Source organism: Somniosus microcephalus, chromosome 11 (assembly GCF_052327205.1).
Source record: "Somniosus microcephalus isolate GS21.2 chromosome 11, FLI_Smic_1.0, whole genome shotgun sequence".
Lineage (NCBI taxonomy): Eukaryota > Metazoa > Chordata > Chondrichthyes > Squaliformes > Somniosidae > Somniosus > Somniosus microcephalus.
This window is the reverse complement of record NC_140997.1, coordinates 200,362,936-200,380,041: the sequence shown is the minus strand read 5'-3', so window position 1 is coordinate 200,380,041 and position 17,106 is coordinate 200,362,936. Positions and strand designations below refer to the sequence as shown.

Genomic DNA, 17,106 nt, shown 5'->3' with positions numbered 1-17,106 from the left:
ACCCCCCTCCCCCGGTGTGCAAAGCCACCCTCCACCCAAAAGAAATGCTAGGAATTTTTTTAAATTCAGGTCATATGGTATTCAAAAATAGCTTATTCTTAGTACACATTTTTGATATTCTGGTTGGTTTCAATGCCCAGCAAAAATGTTTTGCACTTCCAAATGCAGACTGTTTTAGTTTAGAATCCAAAAACAATTTTTTGACCAGAATTTGCTTGATCAAGATACTGGATTTTTTCAAAATCCCAGTATAAACTTTTAAAATGTGCTATAAATATCCAGCATAAAACATGAAAATAACTTACTTTCAGTAGGGAATCTATTTTTTCTTAGTGCAAGTCTTTCAGCTTTTTTCCTAGCCTCAGCCAGGCTAAAGAGGACTCCATATACACACTGCCGTATTGGCCTATACAGCAAAGCAGCAGGAGGCAAATCTTTATTGGCTTCATCTTCTATGCTAATGGAGATCTTAATCTCACCCTATAATTAAAAACATTATTGTTGATAATTAAAAACATTAGATAGTATTCATCATTTTCACAGACCTTCCCTTTTGTTCTTCCCTCTCCGCCCTCACCCCACCTTTTTCCCTGGCTCTGTACTTGCTTATAAACTGTTAAATCTCTAACTTCTTCCAGTTCAGTCATCGATCTGAAACATTAACTCTGTCTCCACAGATGCTGCCTGACCTGCTGAGTATTACCAGCATTTTTTGTTTTAATTCATCAGTAGTACTTTCTTAGAACCTCTACTTGGTAAACACATGGAATCAAAAAGTTAAAAAAAGATTCACATTGAACAGCAATGGAAATTCCTCACATGTAAGCCAACTAAAGTTGACATTGGTATTTTGTTCCATCATTTACAATATTCTACACTTTGACATAATTATTCCAAGATGTGTACACTTTTCTTTAAAATTTGTTCTCAGGATGTGGTGAAAGCTGGCAAGGCCACCTTTATTGCCCCTCTCCAAGTTGCCCTGATGTGGTGGTGGTGTTTTTTTCTTAGAATTCCAGCACTTCTTGTGAAGATGGTGCTCCACAATGGCGTTAGGTAATAAATTCCAAGATTGAGACCCAGCGATTAAAGAATCAACAGCAGTATATCTCCAAGTCAGGACTGAGAGACACTTGGAAGCAAACTAGGAGGTTACGGCATTCCTGGTAATAGAGGTCACAGGGCAGGGAGATGCTGTTAAAGTAAGCTTGGTGAGTTAGTGCACTGCATCCTAATGTCCTTTAGGGAAAGAAACCTGCCATCTTTACCTGGTCTGGCCTATGTGCGATTCCAGACCCACAGCAATGTGACTGACTCTTAACTGCCCTCTGAAATGGCCGAGCAAGCCACTCAGTTGGATCACACTGCTACAAAAAGCTGTAAGATTCTAAAACATAACTCAAGGAAATACACTCTACTACTCATGCAACATCTGCTTGATAACAGGTTTACCTCAAGAACAAAATAACTGTCTAGACTGGCAGATGCCCTTGGTTTTGTTTAAATAGAATGCCAAACAACAAAATGAAGTAGTATCCAATGGCAGTTAAAACATAAGTACTGTAATCTTGAAGTAAACGAAACTCAAAAACCTTGGATGAGGACTCAAGATTATTTTATTTAGATATTTGCAATACAGTATTTCAAAATCTTAATTTACACAATTAGTAATTGCCACCTCATTGCTCATAGGAATGAATGTATGGTCAAATTAGAATTAAGTATGATAAATATTATGGCCTAAGTAATTACTAGCAATTGGAACTTTGCTCCCAGGAGTCTGCTTTAATAGAATCATAGAATGGTTACAAGCACAGAAGGCGGCCATTTGGCCCATCGAGCCCATGCTAGCTGTCTGCACTCCAAGTTGTCAGCAGGAAGGATTTCATTACGTTTGATACTTAATGGCACCGTTGCACTGATATACTATTTACTACAATATAAACATTTCAGAGAGACTGCGGCAACATCAAATCTTACAAAGTGGGGCAACATCATTATCATATAACCGGAAAAAAAACTTTTAGCATATTCTCCAATATTTTTTGGGAGATCAAGGTAAGGGAATCAATGTTGGGGCACAGAACTGCAACTTTTGGCATCCAATGTCAACATCAAGCACTCCCTTCTCAAGTACAGCACTTACCAGATGGATGAAGTTGCCAATAACATAACTTAAACACCAACCTTAGAAGAACCCACCCAATCGTGTTGAGATTCCCCCCCCCCCGCCCCCACCAATTTCTCAGACCAGCCTTTCTGAACCGGTCTGCCAATTTACAGGTAGTTTTGTCCCATGAACTACAACAACCAGGAGAAGGGTTCAGACTGCTCAAACTCATTTCCATTAGAACCTTCTTATAATCATATTACCGATTTTTGGGCCTAGACAGCTAAAGGTATGGCCGCTAAGGATGGGGTAAAGGGACTGGGGGATGTGCAAGAGGCCAGAGTTTGAGGAATGCAGTGTTCTCGCAGAGCTGTAGGAGGTTAGAGAGATAGTGCGAGGCGATGGAGGGATTTAAACGCGATGAAGAGAATTTTAAATTTGAGGCATAGATGGACCGGGAGCCGATGTAGGTCAGAGAGCACGGAGATGATGGGTGAGCAGGACTTTGTACGGGCTAGGATACAGGCAGCAGAGTTTTGGATAAGCTCAAATTTAGGGAGGGTGGTAGATGGGAGGCTGGCCAGGAGAGTGTTGGAATAGTCGTGTCTGGAGAGAACAACAGATGGGCTGAGGCAGGGGCAGAACGGGCAATGTAGCTGAAGCAGAAATAGGCAGTCTTTCTGATGGCGAGGATATGATCTTCTTCTGACTGTGGTCTTTTGCATGTCCTCCCCCCTTCGCCCCACATTGGTGATCATGTCTTCAGTCTGTCAAGGCCCCACATGCTGGAATTCCCTCACTAAACCCCACCATCCCGATTCTCTCTCCCTCCTTAAAAGCGGGATCTTTAAGGCCCTCCTTAAAACCCATCTCTTTGACCAAGCGTTTGGGCACAAGTCCTAATGACTCCTCCTTTGTCTCAGCATTTATTTTTGTCTGCTTATACATTAGTGCAGTACCATGGGACTTTTTTTTTTTTATAAACGATGAAGACACTATATAAATGCAAGTTGTTGTTGTGTATGGAGACCGTTTCTAACATAGATCCCGGAGGCACGTCACTAGCTATAGCTTGCCAATCCTAGAAACACTACTTTACTGCTACTCTGTCCTTCAACCAACCCTGAAGACATCATGGGGTCGATTTTAACTCGGGTGCGGGGAATTGGCGGGTTCCCCGAATTTGGTGCTTCCCACACGAATCTAAATGGGTCTGTGAGATTGATGCAATTTTAACTCAATTGGCCAATTGATTTCCAACGTGTGGGAAGCCTTGGCAATTGAGTATTTCCAGTCAGAAAGTCGCAGATTATGACGTAATCATTGCTGCTGCTTTTAAGGTCCACAGCAAGCCTCGCTTCTTCTGCAGGCTTCCAAACTTCACCATTGAGATGGCACAGGAGCCTTAAGGAGCAACGGCCAGCGGGAGGGCAAGAGCTGCCCCCAAATTTGATGAGGCTTCACTCCAAGCATTGCTGGATGGTGCTAGGGCCCACAGGGAGGTCCTGTTCCAGGCCTCCCAGTCAGACCAAGGCTGTGTGGCTACAGGTGGCTGTTGAGGTCAACTCCTTGGGGTTCACACGGCGCACCTGGATGCAGTGCAGGAAAAGATTCCGTGACCTTCATTGCACTGGAAAAGTAAGTACTGTATGAAGTTTCCATCACCCTCAATCTGATCCCCATTGCCTTTCCTCACCAGCACTCAGCTTTAGCAATCTCTTCCTACACATCCCACTAGACACTCACATGCATGCACCCTTACCCATTCGCTCTCTATGTTCACAATCACATAACTATTCCACCATGCAGCCCTCACACTCCCTCTCACTCTGATGCTTTGAACACAACTGACAACACGCAGGGAGGGCCCTTGGTCTTGCAACCTCACTCCATCTTTGTCTCCTTCTAAGTATCTATGCTATGCAATCTCTGCACTCACTCCTTCATTCTCACTCAACCGCCACTTGTCTCCCTCATTGCAGGAAGAGAGAGCTCACAACAGGAGAGCGAGAGCCAGGACAGGAGGAGGGCTGCCCTCATTAGCCCAGCTCACCCCCTGGGAGGAAGGCGTCCTGGAGATTGTCGGGGCTGACATAGATGCGGAAGTTGGGGAAGGAGAGACAGGTGCATCCCCGCAAGCTGGTGACAGAATAGTTTTCCATCTCTCTCATTGGCATTGCATGAGTCACTGATAATGATTCTGAAGCTACATCATATGGACTTATGATCATCTGCAAAATGCAATGTGCATGTAACCTTGGCATCACATCTCTAACTTTTTCCTTGACTCCCCCACAGGACCATCGAGAGCCCCCGTCCCCACGGTGCAGGAGGAAGAGCCTGAGATGCCAGACTCCTCAGAGGAATCTGCAACCTCTGAGGGCGCAGCGTCTGCAGAAATAAGCGCACCCAGCACCAGCGCAGACACACACACCTCGGTGGGACCTTCGGGACATAGAGTAGAGTTGTCACCTGGTGTATCACAGCTCACAAGTGAGCATCAGCAGATTATGGAGACAGGGCCAGCAGTGGAGAGTTCTCGTCGGAGGGCACAGGACTCTGCCAGCTCGGCTCAGCAGCATGTCGACCCTCTGCCTCTGGGTCCATCCGTAAGATCAGAGGTGATGGAACTCCATGCACAGATGCAGGAGTCTCTGGCAGGTTTTGTCTCCAGGGTCGCTGCGAGTGTGGAGCGAATGGAGGAGTCTATAGCGAACATGAGCAGAGCCTTTGTGGAGTCAGTGGCGCATGAACGCATCAACGCGGAAAGGATGGCTACCTACGTGGAAATGATTGCTGCCTCTGTGGTAAGGCTGGCTACGGTAGAGGAGAGGAGGGCTACGGCCGTGGAGGAGGTTAGTCGCCAGGGTATGGAAAACATGGAGAGTGTTCAGAATAGAATGACATCTCTTGAGGAGCGATGGGCATCTATTGAACAGAGAAACCAGACCTTCATGGAAGTCCTTCTGAGTAGGCCTGCCATTGCAGATACGGGTCCCCATGGCCCCCCTGATGTGCAGCAAGGTGCTCTCAAGCCACTTGCAGGCACTGAGGGGGACCCGAGAGGGAGGTTGGTGGCAGACCTCAAGGAAGTGGGGGCTCCTCTCTAAGCACTCACACTTCCATGCCACTGCAGAGCCCTCGGTCAGAGCCCCGCCGGAGTCCACACCCAACTGAGATAGATGTCTCAACTCCTGCACAGCCGCAGGAGCAGCAGACTGCTGACGAGCCCTCACAGGCTCGCCACCCCAGAGGACGCCCGCCAAAGGTGTCAAGACAGGAGCAGCAGGAGAGTGAGCAAGGGGCCTCCACATCTGCTGAAGCCACAGGGGAAGCACCACGTAGGAGCACGCGTAAGAGGAAAATAAAGCACAAATAGTCACGAGGGTAGTCACTTGGGTGAAATGTGTATTCTGTAAAAATGCCATCAGTTGTTTGTTTTGCATAAAAATTCTGATGGCAACTTCTGCAGTTGTGGCGTGTGTCATTTCGCGAATGGGGCTGGAGGTCCTCTAATGCCAAGAAGGGAAGGAAAAAAAGGCCTCCCATGCTTCTGGTAGATGCCTCAGTTGAGGAAGCGCTGAGTGAGGCTGGCGAGAGGGGTTTTGCAGGAGGTCACACTGGAGAAGTGCGAGAGGCTCCAACCTTCCACAGGTGTGGTTAAGCCTGGTAAAAGTTGCCCCGGGCCTGAAACAACAAAGTCCTGCAACCTGCAAATGATGGCTGATCAAATCTCCTCTTTAATGGTTGACCTGCAGCTGATAGTCAGCAAGCCAATAGTGCTCACGCCAGGTTTCACAGGCGTGATCCCCACCAGGCGTGTTTTACGTGGGAAAAGGGTTAAACAGGCAAGGGCCTGTTAAAATGGGATTATAAAGGCCAATGAGTGCTGTTTAAGGGCCCACCTGTTGCAGGTGGGACTGATTCAGGACCATCAGACACGCCTGGGTTAAAATGGCTAGGTGTCGGGAACCAGGCCGGGGGGGGGGGGGGGGTCCCGACCCCCAGGTTTTGCGATTTTACCCCCCCCCACACGCCTCAAAGCCCGTCTGACGGCCGAGTTAAAATCAAGCCCCATGTGTTACTTTTGACATCATCAGTCTTCATTCTTTAAACCAGTCACTTATATGACACTGATGAAATGCTTTTTGGAAGTCCCTCCATTGCATTCCCAATTCTTATACACTCAATTTGCAGTTTTCCCACCGTAGCCATTATTTCTAAATAATAACTTAAGATAAATTAGTTTACTTGTACATACTGCGCAGTATTTGGACCTACCTTTGTGAGCACCTGAAATACATAAGGGTACATCAATCCTTTCCTGTGTCGGTGTTCAGCAACTCTTAGCACCTCAGGAGCTACCATTGGCACAGGTGGGGTGGTTATATCCATGTGGTTTCTTGTAGGCACCGATAGGAGAGATGGAATTTGTTCAGTGTTGATTTGGCTTAGTCTGCTTCCAGCTGATGCAGGGGAAACTTTTGCATCTACTTGGCTTCCTGGATTGCCAGGTGGATTCTCTACCTGCTACATAAGGTAGCCATTAGTACATTTTGCCAAGGTCAAGAAACACATCCCTATTTAATAGTATTTTCTAAAAATGTGTTTCCAACCTGTACAGATCTACATTTCAAGAAAAAAAAAACTACACTGATTATTTTCAGTCAAAACTTCAAACAATGACTCATTAAAATAGCATTCCTGTGCTGCAGGTATTAGGTTAACACTTTAGAGCCAGCAACACTGTTTTACACTGGCAGCTCCACAGTGCCTTGCATTCAAGCAAAGGTGAACTCTGCCCATGTGACTTTAAAATGAACAATGCCCTGGGATTTTTTTTAATGGATGACTGCTCAGCAATGTCGTCTTCTTCTTCTTAGGCAGTCCCTCGGAACCGAGGATGACTTGCTTCCACATTAAAAATGAGCTCGCATGTGACTGATTAGTCCAATGCGGGACCTACAGTCTCTGTCACAGGTGGGGCAATGTGTATGTGGAAGAACAAACGAGGAACAATGTACTTAGCTACTCTACTTGTAAACAAAGATTATTTGATTTACTTTTTTGTAAATTGCAGGTTATTAGTAGCCCAAGATACTCAATGAATAATACAAACTGCAACAATATTTTGAAAAATCAACATGCTTGTATTACTACTAAATACTTAGGGAAGTGTCATTAATTAAGATCACTGAAGTTACTTATGGTACTTATACAATACCTTTGTTTCATTGCGAATACAAACACCTTTCTGATGCCCTCCTCCAGAGGTTTTTTCCAGAGTTTCAGATTGATTTCCAGATTTTTCCCAAGCTAATACATGCCCAACTTGGTGATGTGGTTCAGTAACATGGTGATGTGGTTCAGTAACATGGCTAGGGAGAAAATCAATACAAACACAGAAAATTAAACTGCTCTGCTCAACACCAGACTTGACAACATTATTTTCGATTTGCTGTTTTTTTTCTCCCTGGCCCTGTTTTCCTTACCATGTTTTTTTCCATTGCTGTGTCTAACTATTTTCACAACCTTTTGCCTCACTGAAGATATCCATCCATCATCTACCAGTTTTTACATTGTCGCAGCTTTTCCAAAAAACCCGTTGAGGCAGCTAACCCATAATTTCCCATTCTCCGCCACACCCCTTCTGTTTTGTTCAGTTGATATGCTGTAGTGTTGCTCAGTGAGTTGAATGTTTTATAAGAACAGGAGTTCTTATTAGGGACACTGATTTGTCAGTGCTCGTGGTGATCTGGGATGAGGTCTCAGGGTATATATATTTGTTTTGATTATGCTAATCTTATTGCAGAAATATGATTCATATCTGAAGATATTGTTAATACAAGCATTTCTCAACTGGGTCTAACAATTTTGTCAAATTGAGGACGTTTTATAAGTCTTGATGTAGCATCTTTAATTCACAAAAGAATCAAAGCCAATTAAATCCAATGCATCCAAGTCTATTCTTTGACTGAACCGCATCACATACTAATATCAAAGAAAAATGGAATAAAAATTAAAAAAAATAATTTTGTACTATAAAAAGTTGCATAGCTCCTTAAAATTAATCAAAATTGCTTTTCTATTTTGGACACAAAATAAAAGCAACCAGATCATTCATCAAACATAGATATTCTCTAACTATTTAAAGTGCTAATAAAACTACAGCATAGTTTGGATCTTAGACTAACGTTCCACACACTTGCTCAACACAATTTATTTTATTAAACATTGAATAAATCAAACATCAGAACTGGCAGAGGTCAAAGCATAACCAGCTGTAAACATTTTCATTCAGGTTATTCATCTGACAAATACAGCACCAAAATATTAGTAATTTTCTTTATCAGATTTTGATCTGTTAACCACTTAAACCTAGTTCCAGCTCCAAACTGAATGCTATACATCCAGTAATTAACATTTTAAAGCATTGCCTTTCAGCTTTAACAGTATGCACCACTTGCCCATCTAACACACAAAAAGCATGTTTTAAAATTCAACGGCTAAATGTTACCAAACAGAATTAGGAAATGCATAGTAAAGACCATTTATCCATCTACAGCATTCTTGGAACAAAGAAGGTACTAGCATAGTATTATAATCGTGCACACAAACACCAGTAAGTGGAAAAATTATGAATTATTCATCAACATCCAGCCAGTTTTGATGAGACTTGTTCCCACCATGATATTTTCAAGTAACAGTTTAAAAATGAAAATAAAATTAAAATCTACCATCTAAGTTTTCTGGAAGTTGGCGTAACATTTTATACCAAGCCCAAATAGTTTGTCAATTAATGAGCATGCTGTTATCAATGAAAGGATTGTTTACTCCGGCGTGCTACACTTCTTACATGATGGAACAAGTAGATTAAAAGGACTATTTTGCACACCACAAAGCTGCTTCCATTGAAAGTTTCTATACCTTAGGTCCAGGTTCTAATTTCTCCGAATAGCCGAATAGGTTTCATTTGCCGATATTTTGTTTTCATGGTGTTGTATATTTGCCAGATCATTTCAGAAAAATTCTGATAAAATTTTGAGTTAAACTGCAGTTTACTTTTGAAATGATTTAAGTTTTCTAAACTGGTCTACATACTGATTTCTTTGATTCAACTGTATTCATCATTTTAGTAAAGATGCACTTTTGAACTGTTCAAAAAATCTCTCCACTGCAAAATTGGTGACAAACTCATACTGTGCCACCATTTTGATTGGACAGCAACTGTCACGTGCATTCAATTTCTGTTTCTAAGTCAAAAATATTGTCTTTTATCCATATGTTTTCCATCGAGTTATACAAGGTGACATAAATCAACTGAGCGGCCTGTGGGTGGCGCTGTCCAGGGAGAGTATAAATACTCGGCATGGGCCCAGCTTGCGCAGGATATTCTTAACAGGAACTAGTGAAGGACACAACTAGACCTCCATGTTGTAAAACAGTTGATTAAAGCTTTAACGCTTAGACCAAGTGCCTAGTAGTTTTCTAATGTCACAAGGAATCTGCATTTCATCAGAAAACTCAATTTATTATAAAACAGTGCTTCAGCAATACAGGTGTATTTAGAAAATCTTTTAATTTAACGCCTTGTAGTTATTCAATGTAACATTTTGCCAACAAAGGAATTAAGCACTTACTTAGTAGCACCCCTATTTTCCTCATTGTCGGACGAGGAAGATGTTGAAGAAGCAGGGAAGAATGGAGCTTCTATGCCACAGTGATTTGGACTCACAGCTGAAGCCGTAGAAATATTTGGTGAGGAACGCTCATACAAAGGTGTATGCTTCCCTTCATGAGGAATGTTGCTGTAACTGTTGTTGGATTCCAGGGTGAGGCTGGGGTCAGGCAGGGCAGGCTGGTATGTACCTAATGATGAAGGCTGATCTTTGTTAGGCGAGTACAAGTCTGACGTTCCCTGTCCTGAAGTGGCAGCTTGGCCAGCCAGTTGTTGGCCCTGACATAATGAAACAAATAATGGTATCAAATAATGTTACTTTATAATTGTTCTGAGTCTTTGAACATAGTTGAGCCCCCACAAATAAATAAATATCCTATCAGATACAGTAACCTACATTACTTAGTTGATGGCTCAAAAGTAATCCTGTATAGAAATGCAAGTTCTTTCTTCCTTCTTATCCATTTAAGAGTTTGGCAATATACCAAAGCCATCTTGATCAGAAGGTGCTCCCAGTTTCAACTGCATAACTGAACAATAAATCAATTTTTCATCAGATGATGCAGCAGAAACCAGGTTAAAGCAACACAATAGATTAAACACATAAATAAGCAGCAAAGTGCATCAAGTCAGCAAAATAATCAATGAAGGAAGGAAGGTATGTAGGTGTGTGCGTGGAAGCCAAATAACAATCATCGTCATTTGTTCAATTTCCATAAATAGTTGAATTATACTGAAGTGGCAGTCATTAGAAGCTCAGTTCCCTATCCACCTGGTGTACTCTGTAGAAAATTAACTTCAAGGTGTGTACAGCTGGAGGATTTGAGCTTGAGCTTCCTTCCAGTAAATAATTCTGTCGTTTTAAACCCCTTTGCAAATTTTCGATTTCCCTCAGCAACTTTTCCCTATGAGAGAATGTCAATTTTTTTTGTACGTCAAGGTGAATAAATAAGAGTTTTACCAATTTAAAGTACAGTTGGACCTTTTGAGAACATCCAGAATCAGTAACAAATTTAGTTTTCATTGCCTAAAATCTTCAATCAAATTCTTTATACTTGAAATTTACAGAGTAATGGGTAGCACCAGCCTTCATCTTAGTTTCTTAAAATCTCATTGTAGTGATCCATTAAATCCTGCATCTATGAAATTTTAATGCACCCAGCATTTATATATAGCTACCTGCGAATCAGCAATAAAAAAAATAAAATTTAAGTAGAAAGCTTAGTTCAGAATAGTAGAGGGAGTGCCGCACGATTGGAGGTGCTGTCAAACTAAGGCCTAATCTGCCTGGCAGGGGAAAATAATAGATCCCATGGCACTATCCAAAGAGGAGCTTGGGTATTCTCAAAGTGTCCTGGCCAACATTTATCCCTCAACAAACACCACAACAGATTATCTGATTATTTATCTCATTGCTGTTTGTAGGACAGTGCTGTGCACAAATTGGCTACATTAAACACTTGAAAAGTACTTCATTGGCTTTAAAGTGCAATGGGTAAACCTGTGGACGTTAAAAGTGCTCTATAAAGTTTTTTTCTCCTTTTTCTTTCTGTGGCAACAGAAATCACAAATGAAATGTAGCAGTAAAAAGGAATGAAAGATTTAATGTAACTTTAAATAATAACCCCCCCCCCCTCCCCACCAATCCAAGGGGCAGGAACAGTATTTTTTTTATTTTTTTTTATATAAACGGCATCCACCCACTTCCCTAAATGACTTGCCAGCACTAATACTCTTGTGGTCAAACATCAGAGGTGGAGATATAAATGATATGTCAACCACCTCTGGGATCTAAACCCAACCATGAAAACAATATGGAAGGTGTTCTGCCAATATGCCCGTCGTTCTTACTAAGATTATCGAACTGAACATTATGAAAGCGACTCCGATTTAATTCAAGTTAATCAAACTTACCATAGTCTTTGCCTGAAGATGGGATTGTGGAATGTTAAGCATCTGTGGATGTGGATAGTGTGGTACAACACCAGGCACTCCAAACTGATTCAGTCTCATTCCTTAAAAGAATAGGAATAAAATTGAAAAGTTGTAGCAAACTCGAAGTGCCCAGATCAACAAATGTACAACTGCTTTCAGGGTAGAATAGCATTTTCTTACCTTTGATATCTGACACTTTGTGAAAGTGCACAAATGATACTTAATGCATGTGCACAAACAGTGAGCTGCATGGCTACTCAAGCCAATTCAATCACAGCATTTAAGAAATAATTAGACAAAAACTTGAAGGAAATATTCAAGTATATGGGGAAAGAGGAAAGAAAGAGGATGAGAGAACACAGCTTCAATGTGGTGTTAGCCCTGAAGCAGTGCAGAGAAGAACCATAAGGCTGAAAGCAGAAGACTGAGCTGTGAGGAAAGGTTTGAAAACTTGGGATTCTTCCAACTTGAAAGGTGGTGAGCTTCCGGAGTATACAAGATACTAAATAGAATAGAGAAGGTCAATCCGGAGCATTATTTCAAGTTAAAGACTGATGTCAGGAAGCAGTTGTTCACACACAGAGTGACCAACATCTGGAATTGTCTTCTGGGTAAGGCAACAAAGGCAAAAACTTGAGCAACTCATAAGGTGGTTAGAAGCTATGTTGGGAACACAGGAGGGGAAGTGCTGTATGGCCTCCCTCATCTATACTTAACTTTCAGATATACACTGAAATAATAAGTGGACTAGCTCTGTGCACTCAGTTGATGAGTTGGTATAGAATTGCAAGGTATGGATTAGCAAAATAAGGACGCAAATCCACTAGGTCACTGAGCACAATTGACAGCTACTGATAACTATTCTGCTGTATTTGAACCATGAATTATCAAGTCTCAATGAAAGTGCAAAGGATAAATTTAAATATGAGCCTTTCCTATGAAGTAAGGCATTTCTTAATAACTTTTACATGGAAGACACAAATACAGGGTCAGTTTGTCAGTGAAATTACAACACAGTGGTCAAACCCAAGGAGAGATACGGCCGTACCATTTTACAAGGATGTTCTAAAATTGGACACTAGGGTAGAAAGCCCAAGCAGCAAGTTGTAGACTGAAAATTCTCTCGAAAATTTAAATGCAATATATTTCTCTTTATTAAAAAAACAGAAAAACTTATTCCACCCTGTTAAATTACTTTGAAACTGCAAAATAAAAATATAACTCTCAACCATTATACCTTAAACTGTTGCACACAACAGAATCACCCATCATTTCACACTCCAGTATGTACCTGGGAAAGGCGTTGGACCATGTTGAAATAATGGAGGCTTGCTTGCAATGGAGTAATATTCAACTGCTCTCTTGAATTGTTCAATTTTATCTTCTGTCCTAGACTGAAAACAGATCACACAAGTCACAATAATTCACACAAATGATTGTTTTATTTTTTTGTTTAAATGAACCCCAATATAAGCATCTGCAATTTAAACAGATTCTCAAAAAAACTGTTCTTGTGAGCCAAAGCCTGGCACTTGGCATCTAAGCTTAAATAGTGATGGCAACCATCACTATTCCTGTACCAGTGAATATGGCCCTGAAAATGGCCCAAAATTATATGAAGTGTTGGACTTGCCTCAAAAAGAACTACCCATTGGGAGGGCAGTATATAATAGTTTTGTGTCGGCTCAGTCCTGAATGCCCACATTATCCAGTACTATTTAAACAGTGCTTGGAATAAAGTCCATTATGATTATTGGGGATACTAGTATTTGGGATGAACACTGGTGATTAAAAGATATAACACTTGACCGTAGAAATTTTCAGATACCAGGTCAAGGCTCACATATACTATTTTTGTGAGTAGTACCTTAAATTGTATGGCATAATACATTAGAGGTCCGACTTCAAAGAGATAATGAATCAAAAAAGGTGAAAGTATGAATTAAGATCAGTGAGCATTCACCTTGGTACTCTAATTATCATGTGATTTCACCAATTTATGCTAATTTAGTTCTTCCATACAGTTGAGTTTAGCATCTCTTTCAAGCCAGCTCCCTGAGTAAGGTCATCAGTATGCATGCTTAAAAAAATATATAAAGCAATCAAAAAAGAAAGAATACTGTTGCCCATATAACCCTTGTGATGACTTGAACTCACTCTTGTGGCATGTGGAGGATGCGGGAATGAAGACTGGATCACTTCTTCCATCTTTTGCACAATATCACCAAGCACTCCAAAGTTAGGTATAGTACAGATCAGGACCCTTAGAATTCCACGACACCTCAAGGCCAATTTTTGCGGCAAGCTCAACCAAATTCTGCAGCATGAGAATGCAGATTCTGCAGCAAGTCTGCCCAGGGTTCATGAACATGTCAATCTCAAAATATTATTTTTCTTAATAGCCTCTTGATGTGCTATTTTTAAAGTAATGTACAACAGTGGTTTTCAATGTTTTCTGTGTATTCTGCAAATACTAAAACACTCTCAAAGATTCCTTGCAAATACAAATAGTCCTAGGAATCTACCTCAAGGGGAGACTACTCTGCCAATATAATTTTCTAATGGAGGGTCGCTACCTCTAACACAAACCCAAACCTTTAACCCCCCACATCCCCCAGAAACACCAGCACATAAATCCCACATCACCAGCACTTCCTACTGAAGAGAAAATGGGAGCTATAGTTAAGGTCTAAAATTATTTTAAGTTATTGTTAGGGCCAGAGAGCTACAAAGTGCCTAATAGAAAGGTAATGTGCTATTCCATGAGCTTGTGTTCAGTTTCACCAGAGCAATGTAGAAGGTCAAAGAGAGAGAGGTTAGAATGGGAAGGGTAAGGGAATTGAAATGGCAATCGACTAGGAGCTCAGTGTTGCACTTGCGAACAGAATGGAAGTGGTTGGCAAAGCAGTCACCGAATCTGCGTTTGGTCACCCCAAAGTAGAGAACACTGCTCCTGGCCCGTTAGAGCTACTTTGCCACATTTTCATACTTCCATTTCTACCTGCCTCATTTCCCACTTACTCAGAGATTCACCCACTGTGTCTCAATTTCCCTCATTATGCCTCGCATTGTCTCATGCTAATATCACTTCTATCATTTAACATTCTTCTGTTTTCCATTCATGCACTTTACAGCCGGAGAAGTACTACAATCGGCCTCGGAAAACACTGGGTCAGGGAAAAATCAACCAAGGTTCCCACTCTTGAACAGGATTCAATGACCTCTGCTGGATGAATACATACGGTCACTAGGCGAGGCAATCGGGTCCTTAACGCAATTCAGAGGCCCTTGCTGGAAATGCACACAAACATCTAGTGAGACAATCAAGTTTAACTGTAATATTGCAGCCAAATAGCCTGCAGGCATTTACTATCTAACAGATAAAGGTCATTTGAAGACGATACCAATGGATGGCCATCAATCATGGTACTGTACCCTAAGAGAGTCAACATCTAAAGAATAGCAGAGGGAAGAAAATTGGTACGAAAAAGAAAGAAAAATGTAAACAGTGAATACTCATTTATGTAGAAATATGTTATATGATTGCTTTTTCATTTGTTACATACCCGAGAACGTTTAAAAACATCTTTTGCAACTGCATCCAAATCACCAATATCCTGAATGTTGCGAACATATTCAGCGACTGCTTTTATCACTACATCACAAGGAGGTAGAACAAGCTGGTGTGCACGTACCTGAAAGTAAACAAATCCAATATTTAAATATTTTAAATGTTTCCTGTTCTCCAATTCATTGGCCCAGAAATTCGGGTCTTCACGGGTGAGTACGCACGGGGTACTCACCCGTAGGCCCAATGGAAGTGCCAGTTTCCTGCATGCGCGGGAAACCGGCACTACCGTTCCCCTGAAAGAAGGGGTTCAGATTTCGAACGCGTGCGCAGGAGAGGCTGCGCGTTTTTTTTGCAGATTTTCCCGGGAAGGTAAGTCTCCAGAAGTTAGACACAGCACGGTGGCATAGTGGTTAGCACTGTTGCCTCACAGCGCCAGGGACCCGGGTTCGAATCCGGCCTCGGGCGACTGTCTGTGTGGAGTTTGCACATTCTCCCCGTGTTTGCGTGGGTTTCCTCCGGGTGCTCCGGTTTCCTCCCACAGTCCAAAGATGTGCGGGTTAGGTTGATTGGCTATGATAAATTGACCCTTAGTGTTAGGGGGATTAAATACGTGGGGTTACGGGGATAGGGTGGGATATGTGTTGGTGTAGGGGTTACGGGGATCGGGTGGGATATGCGTCGGTGCAGGCTCGATGGGCCGAAATGGCCTCTATCTGCACTGTGGGGTTTCTGTGATTTCTGTGATATAAAAAGCAGTCGCAAGGCCTGCTTTTTACAAGGTAAGTGGTGAATTAATTAAAATTAAAACATTTTTTCCACAGGTTTATTATTTTTAAATACTTTAAAGCAAGGTAAGTTTATTTTTAGCCCCGTTAGAAAATAAAATTATTTTTTCAAAAATTAAAATTAATTTAATAGTTATTTCATGTAATTTATAGTTTATTTAAAAAATGTGATGTTTTTTAAAAATGTATTTGAAGATTTAGTGATGTTTTGGGGCTCGTAGTATTTATAAGTTTTGACAGCCCTTCCTGTCAAACTTATGAATGAAGCATTCCCTGCTCCGATTGGCTCTCCATGGCCCACGTGATCCCAGGGGACGCATCGGACTAACTGCGCCCCTGGGATACGCAAGCACTGCGCGCCGGCAGTTGGAACAGGCCCAGGATCAGAATCCCACGGGAGCCCACAGCTCAACGGCCGGCGCGCAAGGTAAGGGCAGGTCGGGGGCTTGCACCCGCGGGAAGCCCTCGACCCGAATTTCTGGGCCATTGTTTTAACAGGTTATCGTAATAACTTCAATTTATACAGCACCTTTAACATAGAAAAATATCCAAAGACACTTCATCAAAGTGTATTCAGACAAAAATGGACAGTGAGCCAAAGCAGGAGATATTAGATGGGGTGACCAAAAGCTTGGTTAAAGAGGTGGGTTTTAAGGATGGTCCTAAAGGAGGAGGGATGGAGGCGTTTAGGGAGGGAATTCCAGAGCATGAGGCTGAGACAGCTGTAGGCACGGCTGCCAATGATGGACAAAGTGAAGGGAGAGAAGGGTGCACAACAGACCAGTGTCAGAGGAATTGAGAGCTCAGAGGATTATAGGGCTGGAGGAGGTTACAAAGATATAGAGTGAGGCCATGAAGGAATTTAAAAACACAAATGAAAATTTTCAATTGGAAGCATTGGAGGACTGGGAGCAAATGTAGGTGACTTTTGTCGGATGGGTGAGAAAAACTTGTGGGAATGAATGTGGGCAGCAGAGTTTTGGATGAGCAGAAGTTTAGAGCATGGACGATGGCCACACATGGAGGT

The 17,106-nt window shown here is 41.9% G+C and overlaps 1 protein-coding gene across 3 annotated transcripts in view; it reads right to left on the bottom strand.

Annotated features, from left to right (window-relative positions):
• The window catches only part of LOC147111120 (constitutive coactivator of PPAR-gamma-like protein 1 homolog), a 145,143-nt gene that overhangs the window by 56,389 nt on the left and 71,648 nt on the right, over positions 1-17,106 (bottom strand). For 2 of the 3 annotated variants that reach the window (XM_086001690.1, XM_086001687.1), the window contains exons 4-10: positions 15,290-15,418; positions 13,015-13,117; positions 11,703-11,803; positions 9,751-10,067; positions 7,335-7,488; positions 6,392-6,640; positions 306-480 (exon numbers count right to left, since the gene is read on the bottom strand). In XM_086001690.1, the coding sequence (XP_085857816.1) occupies positions 306-480; positions 6,392-6,640; positions 7,335-7,488; positions 9,751-10,067; positions 11,703-11,803; positions 13,015-13,117; positions 15,290-15,418 (1,228 nt within the window). The remainder of the gene's footprint in view (positions 1-305; positions 481-6,391; positions 6,641-7,334; positions 7,489-9,750; positions 10,068-11,702; positions 11,804-13,014; positions 13,118-15,289; positions 15,419-17,106) is intronic. The other variant, XM_086001689.1, reaches the window with a different exon arrangement.